The 10,106-nt window shown below is 41.5% G+C and overlaps 1 protein-coding gene across 4 annotated transcripts in view; it reads right to left on the minus strand.

Annotated features, from left to right (window-relative positions):
* SUPT7L (SPT7 like, STAGA complex subunit gamma) overlaps positions 1–10,093 on the minus strand; it is a 17,168-nt gene extending 7,075 nt beyond the window's left edge. Inside the window, exons 1-5 of one of the 4 annotated variants that reach the window (XM_065928860.1) lie at positions 9,868–10,092; positions 7,838–7,936; positions 7,067–7,684; positions 3,209–3,533; positions 2,094–2,331 (exon numbers count right to left, since the gene is read on the minus strand). In XM_065928860.1, the coding sequence (XP_065784932.1) occupies positions 2,094–2,331; positions 3,209–3,533; positions 7,067–7,479 (976 nt within the window). In that variant the 5' untranslated portion in view covers positions 7,480–7,684; positions 7,838–7,936; positions 9,868–10,092. Of the gene's footprint in view, positions 1–2,093; positions 2,332–3,208; positions 3,534–7,066; positions 7,685–7,837; positions 7,937–8,949; positions 9,051–9,867 lie in introns of all 4 variants that reach the window. The other 3 variants (XM_065928859.1, XM_065928861.1, XM_065928858.1) reach the window with 3 other exon arrangements.
* Positions 10,094–10,106: the final 13 nt, after the last annotated feature.

A 10,106-nucleotide genomic window follows, 5' to 3' on the forward strand; every position in this document is an offset into this window, starting at 1 on the left:
CCTAGAAGTCCAGTGGTTAAGACTTCCACTGCAGGGGGCTCAGGTTTGCTCCCTGATTGGGGAACTAAAATCCCATATGCTGTGTGGTGCAGCCAATAAATAAATAAATATATTGTAAAGAACTGAGCCTCTAGAGTTATTTGCAGCCTTTTTGACTTAGGGATCATTGAGCCATCTGGTTCTGAAGGGAATCACAGAGTCTATCTGGAAGAAGCAGCCAGCTGCCTATAATTGAGTTGCCCTATTTTAATCCTTTTAGGTTCAACTTATTGGTACTACTGTGGCCAAGGAACCCCAACTATTCAAACATCCTTGAGCAATTAACATTACTCCACCTGTCTGGAAGTTGCCTTAATTAACCCAGCACAAACATTGGGAAAGACCAGAACGCAGAGAACAGGAGGCCATCTGTCCACCTAGCTGGGTCAGCTGAATTAACTGTCATCAAGAGAGTAACAGCAAATTTGGAAAACTCAGCATTAGCCACAAGACTGGAAAAGGTCAGTTTTCATCCCAATCCCAAAGAAAGGCAATGCCAAAGAATGTTCAAACTGCTACACAATTGCACTCATCTTACATGCTAGCAAAGTAATGCTCAAAAATCTCCAAGCCAGGCTTCAACAGTACGTGAACCATGAACTTCCAGATGTTCAAGCTAGATTTAGAAAAGGCAGAGGAACCAGAGATCAAATTGCCAACATTCGTTGGATCACTGAAAAAACAAGAGAGTTCCAGAAAAACATCTACTTCTGCTTTACTGACTACACCAAAGCCTTTGACTGTGTGGATCACAACAAACTGTGGAAAATTCTTAGAGATGGGAATACCAGATTACCTGACCTGTCTCCTGAGAAATCTGTATGCCAGTCAGGAAGCAACAGTTAGAACTGAACATAGAACAACAGACTGGTTCCAAATTGGGAAAGGAGTATGTCAGGGTTGTATATTGTCACCCTACTTATTTAACTTACATGCAGAGTATATCATGAGAAATGCTGGGCTGGAGGAAGCACAAGCTGGAATCAAGACTGCCAGAAGAAATATCAATTACCTCAGATACACAGATGACACCACCCTTATGGCAGAAAGCGAAGAAGAACTAAACAGCCTCTTGATGAAAGTGAAACACAGTGAAAAAGTTGGCTTAAAACAACATTCAGAAAACTAAGATCATGGCATCTGGTCCCATCACTTCATGGCAAATAGATGGGGAAACAGTGAATATAGTGGCTGACTTTATTTTTTGGGGCTCCAAAATCACTGCAGATGGTGACTGCAGTCATGAAATTAAAAGACATTTGCTCTTTGGAAGGAAAGTTATGACCAACCTAGACAGCATATTAAAAAGCAGAGACATTACTTTGCTGACAAAGGTCCATCTAGTCAAAGCTATGGTTTTTCCAGTAGTCATGTATGGATGTGAGAGTTGGACTATAAAGAAAGCTGAGCGCTGAAGAATTGATGCTTTTGAACTGTGGTACTGGAGAAGGCTCTTGAGAGTCCCTTGGACTGCAAGGAGATCCAACCAGTCCATCCTAAAAGAAATCAGTCCTGAATATTCACTGGAAGGACTGATGCTGAAGCTGAAACTCCAATACTTTGGCCACCTGATGTGAAGAATGGACTCACTGGAAAAGACCCTGACGCTGCAAAAGATTGAAGGCAGGAGGAGAAGGGGATGACAGAGGATGAGATGGTTGGATGGCCTCACTGACTCAATGGACATGAGTCTAAGCAACCTCCGGGAGTTGGTGATAGACAGGGAAGCCTGGCGTGCTGCAGTCCATGAGGTGCAGAGAGCCGGACACGACTGAGTGACTGAACTGAACTGAAGAGAGTAACATTGCATCTACATCCTAACTAGGAATAATTTCAAAGAATATCTGTAAAGCTGTGCTAGTTCCCTCTTCACCAATTAGAAAGAGAATGTTGGTATCTCTAGATCAGTGAAGCTATATTTCTTTTTAGACTTTCCATTCCCCTGCCCATCCCTGCTTTTGCTCTTCCATCTCCAGATTTTGAGTCTAAAATGCAAGAAGTACTGAGGCTGGCACATCTCTCAGAATCAAGATGGGTAGGTTGTTCTCTCTTACTTGAAGCCTGTGGTGAAGCCTCGACCTCCAGGTTAGATGGGAAGCGCTCGCTCTGAGCCCCGAGGACTCCCATGGGCAGCGACTGGTCTCCAGAAGCAAGGTCGGCCTCCAGTTCTTCACTGACAGGGAAGGTGATGTCGCTCACAGGTTCCTCCTTGATCTTGACAGGCTTCGTGTCCTCTGTGGCCTTCTCAGGATTGACGATCCTCTCATACTCTTCAGAGAGCTGCTTACTAATCTGTTGGCAACCAAGAGTCAATTTTCCAAAGGAATGTTAAATTGGATAGTCAGCTTGTGGCATCCAGTGGAAACAGAATATGAATACAAATAAATCATCACTGTTAATGGGAGGAATTTGAGTTTGAAATTTATAAATGACAGGGACATGTAAAGAAAATTTGTTTGGCAGAGAATGTGTATGTAATTAATTAAAAGGTACATAAAGGTAAAATATTTAGATGTATTATATCAGAACTGGGAAGAAAGGTGACATTTTTGGCTATAAAAACTAACATTTGACATAAATACAACGGGTGGCTAATGAGCACTGTAGGACATCTGGATCACTTAGCAAAGCCGATTGGGTGTTATGAATTCCTTATATTTCAGATTTGGGGAAACCAAAACAGTGAACAAAATGCTTAAGGCCACAAGGGAGGGAGAGATTAGATAGTTCTGGTTTTAACAAAAAACAGTGCCTCCCCCACCACACTCTACCTTTGAGGGCAGTGTCATCTCACTGTTTTGCTCCTGGTTCATAACACTTAACGCCATCTGAAATGATTCTGATCATTGTTTACCTGTTTTTGTCTCTTTCAACAAGAATGCAAGCTCAAGGAACTTGTCCTATTCAACTGCTGAATTCCACAATAGACACTCCACAAATATGTGTTGAATAAAAGCAGGCTAGCCACATGCTATAATTTCACTGCCTGACTAAGAACCCTGGGTCTGACCAGGTCAGTGTGGGTCATAGCCGGGGCCAAGAGGAAAGCCAAGTTAAGCTCACTCTATTCCAGGCCCCGCTCTCTGCACCCTAGGGCAAGTGTTAGGGATCCCGCCTGAACATCCCCAGATCACACATCCTTGTGCATCCCTCCTCGGGATCCTCTCACCTGCAGCATGTAACTGTGATAGTCCTTGATGCGGTGCTGCCAGAATTTCTGAAGGGAGAGCACGCTGCCGATGCCCACTTCATGGAATACCTGCTCCATCACGTCGGGGAAGGGAGTCTGCCCCAGCCGGGCTTCCTGATCCACAGCAAAGCGCAGCAGCTTGGTGAACTTCAGGCAGTACTCGTGTGCCACATCAGTCAGGGTCTCCAGGACGCTCTCATTAGCACACTCGAAGCCTGCATGGGCCAGGATTGTGGCCACTGCCTGGTAGAGGAGCTGTCGGCAGGAGTGCCAGCTGAGTTCAGTCACAGGCTCCCCTTTCCCCCTAAAAGTGGAGACATGATGAGTGTCATTGCTTCTCTTGCAAAGGGGTGACCTGTCCTGTCTTCCTAGGTGGTTTACAATCCTAATTAAACATCTGGCTTAGTTTTCCAGGAGAATTTTAGGCAGGTTACATAGCCTAGTTTTACCTTGCTGCCATTTCAGGGCATGTCTCAATGACCCACCATATCCCTGAGTGGTTCCAATTACATAAAGCTTGCATAGGTTATATGTGTTTATAGTAAACAGTATAAAAGGGTATCTACTGAAAAGTAAGTTCCCATCTTCTATCAATTGCTGATTTTGATCACTTTTAGGATCTGATTAAGAGCATAGCTCAATGGTGCACATTTTCAGCATAGTATAGGTTCCTCACATGCTGGGCAATATATGGACCTCTAGAATTTAACTACAACAAACCGTTTGTAAAATAGGAAAGCAATTCAATTTTATAAAAGCAGTTTAAAACATATATTGCAAAAAAAACCATATATTGCTTACAACTGACAGAGGATGAGATGGTGGGATGGCATTACCGACTCAATGGACATACGTTTGAGCAAACTCTGGGAGATAGTGAAGGACAGGGAAGCATGGCTTACTGCAGCGTGGGTCGCAAAGAGTCAGACATGACTGACAGACTGAACAACAATTGCTTACAAAGCATTTTTATCCTACTTTATGCTGTGAAATTGGTAGGGGTCCATATTATTATTCCTATTTGGCAGGTGAAGAAATTGCAGTTTAGAGGGGGTGGTTTGCCAAATGTTTTTTGGTAATATAAAGTAACAGAGCTTCTGACTCTAGATCCTGTGTTCTTCACAATACTCTGTTGTGCACCTAATCATTGTGGCAAAAATCCTATCTTTCTAAAACAAAACAAAAAAACTTCAAAAGCTGTCTGATTTCCTAAAAGTAACTTTTAATGAGCTCCTAGTAATTTACCTGGTCTCCTGAAATTTCCTATCTTCTGCCTTCCCCTGACAAAGGAAGTAAATAGATAAAAATAAAATAGGGTACAGAAAATGACTCTTCCCTGTCCACACTTGGCATTTGTCACCCCGTGCTTGCTGTACAGAGTGCCTAAGGAACTATTCACCCACGCTGCTATTATCTGCTCATGAGCAACTACTGCAATTCACCTAATAATTGGAAAATAAGAAAACCAACTGTCAAGTAATTTTTCATTTACTGTTTATATCATCATTTCCCATGGCCAGTCTCTCTGGATCAAAAGCTAAAGACTTCAGATGTGCCTAATAAACAGAGCTAAATCAATTCTGTTTTACTTAATATGTGGACCCATTTCAAAGGAAAATAATTCTTCCTGCAGTCCCATAACTGATGCAAATTATTTTTGTTACAGTCTCTTAAATATATATAAAATAAATTATGTGTAAACATCTGATGTTCACAGAATCTTCCTAACAATTAAAATTAGAAAACTGACACAAAACTACAAATTCTAAATAACAGCATCAATTTAACATGAGGGACAGTATTATTTTGTTAAAGCTAAGTTGCTCTCAAAATGTAAAGTTGGTACTGATTGCTAAAGAGTAAGTGTTCTGAAGTTGGGCACATCTATACCAATATGTGCCAAGCATGTAATGACACATTTCTCATTCCCTTTTTCACTATTCCAGTATCTTCAAAACTTCCAATTAGATAATGCACCACGACATCATCTTGCCTTAATATGGCCCAACTGCAAACCTCACATAATAAGTCTATTTTTCTTCTTTTTTCATTAGTTTGGGACAATTAAAATAGTAGCAACTATCATCATCAACAGGCAGATGCAATAGGTGATGTACAACACAATTAGTTATGAAGCATTTTTATCAAACATTTAATCTGAATCTTATCTTGAGAAAATAATCAGCAAATCCAGTCTGATTTGGAAGACAAATGACCTGAACTCTTAAAAAAGATTAATATCATGCATTATAAAAGGGGAAAGTTATTCTAGCTTAAGACACTAAAGAGGCAGAGGAAGACAAATACAAATACTGTATGATATCATTTATACATAGAATCTAAAACAAACTAGTGAACACAACAAAAAATAAGTAGACTCACAGATATTGAGAACACACTAGTGGTTAACAGTGAGGAGAGGGAAGGATGGGGCAAGATGGGGTAGATTAAAAGGTACAAACTACTATGTACAAAATAAATAAGCTACAAAGATATATTGTACAGCACAGGAAATATACCTAATATTTTATAATAACTTTAAAAGCAGTATAATCTACACAAATATTGAATTACAGTGTTGTACACCTGAAACTAATGTTGTAAATCAACTATACCTCAAAAAAAAAAAAAAAAAAGACACTAAAGAGGTATAACAAGGAAATGGAATACATGGTCTGTATTAGGTCCAAGACTAGGAAAAAACATACCTAATAAAAGATATTTCTGGGACAACTGGAAAAATCTGAATACAGATGTATTAAATGATAGTACTTAATTCGTGTTCACTTTGATGTGATACTGGTTGTTGGGATTAGGTAGAAAATTTATTTTTAGGCTGAGGTGAAGAATTTAGGGGTGAAATATGTGTTATCTACAACTCTAAAAGATTTGGCAAAAAAAAAAACCTGTATGTGTATATGTATACATAAATGTTTGTGTATTTGTGAGTATATGTGTGCATACACACTTATACATATGTGAGAGAAAGTAAATGTAGTAAAATATTAACAATTGTTGCATTCAGGTGAAGGGTATTTGGGTTTTTGTTATTCTATTATTTAAAATTTTCTGTAGGTCTGACGAGTTTCAAAATGAAAAGAAAAAAGTACTTATTTGGCATCAAATGCAAACTTTCATACTGAAATCCAGTAGTAGCACTAGCTTTTAAGGCAATCACTCAGCGGATCTGGAGCAGGGTTTCTCAAATTGAAATATATGTATGAATCTCTGGAGATCTTGTTAAAATGAAAATTCTGACTCAGGAGATCTGAGTGAGTCTGAGACTGCATTTCTAACAACCTCCCAGGTGATATTGATGTTGCTGATCTCAGATCAGATTTTGAGCAGCAAGGATCAGGAACACTGTTATACTATTATTTCTTGAACTGTGTTATCAAAATGAAAATACACCATTAAAAAATTCTTGTATAGAACTCATGGATTCCTAATAGTAAGAGAATAAGTCCATAAATCTCATCTTGAGGACAATGAGCTAAACCCACAGTATGTCTTTTAATTAACAAGAAAAACTAGATTTGGAGGACTATGAGACCACGGCCTGTTTTACAAACCAGTGTAGTACTCTGCTCCTGGTAAAGTGCTTGGCATATATTAGGGACTCAATAAATATTTGTTGCATCAGAAAATAAAAAAATACAGACTCTAGAATTGGAAGAACATGGTTAACTCTTAGACTTTCCATTAATTACCTGAGCAACTCTGGCCCAGTCATTTACTCTCATCTTCAGTTTCCTCCTGGAAATGTGGTGACATGCTTAACAGGGCTGTTGGGATGATTTTTTGAGAAAAGTAACATAGAGCAAAGCCTTGCCTTACCGATAAAAGTCACTCTCTGGGTCACTGTGCCGGACCTGGAATGGTGCATTGGGATTCTTACAATCTAAAGGAAGGAGATCATCAGGAAGAGGAGGTGACCCAGGGCAGGATGGAAGAGGTTCACTTTCTTCAGTCTTTACACCTTCTGTCTGTTGCTGATTTTGGGCCTGTGCTGTGGCAATGAGGTTACGCAGACGTCGGTTGTGCTGGATCAGCTGAATGGTGTGGATGGTGAGGCTGCAGGGCTCTGAGGGGATGTCCAGCATAGTGGGGGGCTTGGGCTTGTTGGCTGAGGGTTGGTGCAGAGGCGGGTCATGGACTTCTACCAGTCGGAACTCCCGAGGGAGCAAGTCAAAAGAACTTCTGTTGGTCTGGCTTGATGAGATTGGTATCTCTCCCCAGTATCTCAACATTTTGGAATTACAAAGGAAGAGCTCCCAAGTTAAATGTGGATGGTATCCTAAAGGCAGTGTTTTAAAATCTCTAGCAACTGCAGGTTAAGGGCTTCTGTAGTGAAGAATACGAGGTCTAGCCAGGTATTGACATAAAAACTAGGCAGTTCAAGACCACTTAGAAAAAGTCAGTGTCAGCAACACTGTTGGACCAAGGACGTTCTTCCTGAAGAAATTAAGAGAAATATAACTGTTAATATCACAGTCATACACTGTGACAATTCCTACTGGACTGAACCACAAGGTAGAGTCTGGGTCTTTGGTAGACTAATAGCTGCAAGAGTATATAAGGCTATAGTGTTGATATTTTCCAACTCACCCCACTAACTTATTACCAATCCTGAATGATTTGCAAGGCAAGACACTTAAATGAGACCTGAAATATTTCTCGGAGTATCTTGACACATCTCTCCTAGATCTGCAGGAGAAAAAGGAGTAGAGTTAAAGATAGGAAAAGGTTCTTCTTCTTCTTTTTCTTCTTTTGCCATGCCATGCAGCCTGTGGGATCTTAGTGCCAAGTCCTAACCACTGGACTGCCAGGGAACTCCTGAGGTGGTTATTAATCTGTGAATGCTTCCCAGGTGGACTAGTGATAAAGAACCTGCCAGGCCATGCAGGAGTAAGAGACATGGGCTCAATTCCTGGGTCAGGAAGATCCCCTGGGGAAGGAAATGGCAACCCACTCCAGTATTCCTGCCTGAAGAATCCCATGGACAGAAGAGCCCGAGGGACTACCATCCAAAGGGTCGCAAAGAGTCAGACACCACTAAAGTGACTTAGCATGCATGCATACATGCCAAGCATTGGAACCTTTAACTAATCCTGGTGGGAAAATTTATGAACCACTATCCTAAACAATCTTATGCATTCAACTTCTGACACTCATAGGGAAGAATCTCAGCTATCTGCTATCTCTTAAATAATATCCCTTCCTTTAGCCTTTCCTTGTATCAAATCTACTCCCTACAGTGATGCTGTGCTGTGCTTTAATGCTCAGTCGTGTCCAATTCTTTGTGACCCCATGGACTGCAGCCTGCCAGGCTCCTCTGTCCTTGGGATTCTCCAGGCAAGAATACTAGAGTGGGTTGCCAAGCCCTCCTCCACGGGATCTTCCCAACCCAGGGATTGAACCCAGGTCTCCCGAATTGCAGGCAAATTCTTTACCAACTGAGTCACCAGGGAAGCCCAAGAATACTGGAGTACCCTATCCCTTGGCCAGGGGATCTTCCCAACCTAGGAATTGAACCCTTGTCTCCTGCACTGCAGACAGATTCTTTACCACAGCTGAGCTACCAGTGAAGCCTCTATAGTGAGGCTAGACTTAATATTTTAGACTTAGACCTAATGACTTCCCATTGCCTACTGGAAAAACGTCAGTCAAAAATTTTTGATTTACCATTTAACACCAGTTACAGTCCAGCTTCAACTCACCTTTCCAGATTCATTGCCCATATGTCTCTTCAAATTCAATAAATATTTATCAAATGCCAAGTGTCATGTGAGGAGATAAAGACTAATTCAAGGTCCTTACCCTGAGGTGAGGGAGAAACACATGAAAAGAATGCTTCAACCTTAAAGTGTGTGGTCAGTGCTGTTCTAGAGACACAGACCAAGTTCAGCGAGAAAACACAAAGGAGGAACTTCCTGAAGAAAGTGGCCATCTTAGCTCCAACAGTATCAGACTTCTCTGGTTGCAAATGCCATGCATTTCCACAGCTTAATGATGTGATCTCTGCAGGCAATGCCTTGCTACCCGCCACATCCCTGGCAGACTTGTGTTCATCCTTAAGTATGATTTAAGTCACCACCCTCTATCACCTCCCCAACACATCTCCCATTGTTAAGTCTCACAGCACTTCGTATGTCTCCATCACAGCATTTATCCCTGTATTTAAACTAGTACTTGTTTCAATTTTATTCTTCCATCTGTCTCTCACAGCTGTGATCTTGGAGTCTAAGATTTGAGTGCCTACTATACATGCCAGGCTTTGCCTCTACTGTTAATTCAATTCTACCAACCTTTCTATAAGTAGATATCATTTTTTTTTTAAAAAGTAGATACTATTATTACCCCACACTTCAGACGTGGAAGCTGAGACCTTCTGTCTTGCCTAATGTCAGAAAGAGCTGAGAGGAAAGATGGAGATGGTCAGGCTCCAGGGTCTGCACTCTTAACAACTACACTATGCTGCCTCAATTGGTTTCGAAAGAATAAAAGAACGAACGAATACACGAATGAACCAAGTGACAACAAAAATCGCCCTCTCCCCTAAATTGACCCAAAGAAGTAGGAAGGACAGGCATCCAGTACAAGCAATGCCCACATCCCTACCAGGGCTCCTCTCTCACCATCAGCAGACTCGGGCGCCAGTCACAGTGCCCTGGGGTTGTTTAATGCTGGGGCAGCCCAGACACAGGGAGATCTGGACCCGGACCGAGGCAAGGAGGCTCCACTATAGACTGCCACTTCGCAGGTACTGGACTGGGCGGCTCATCGTTTCCGAGAGGCCTGAGACAAGGTTCGTATCAGGTCCGGAAGGCTGGTGTGTTGACCGGCGGTTCAAGGCTGCCGGAAGCGCTTCTTCTCA

Source organism: Muntiacus reevesi, chromosome 3, assembly GCF_963930625.1.
Source record: "Muntiacus reevesi chromosome 3, mMunRee1.1, whole genome shotgun sequence".
NCBI lineage: Eukaryota > Metazoa > Chordata > Mammalia > Artiodactyla > Cervidae > Muntiacus > Muntiacus reevesi.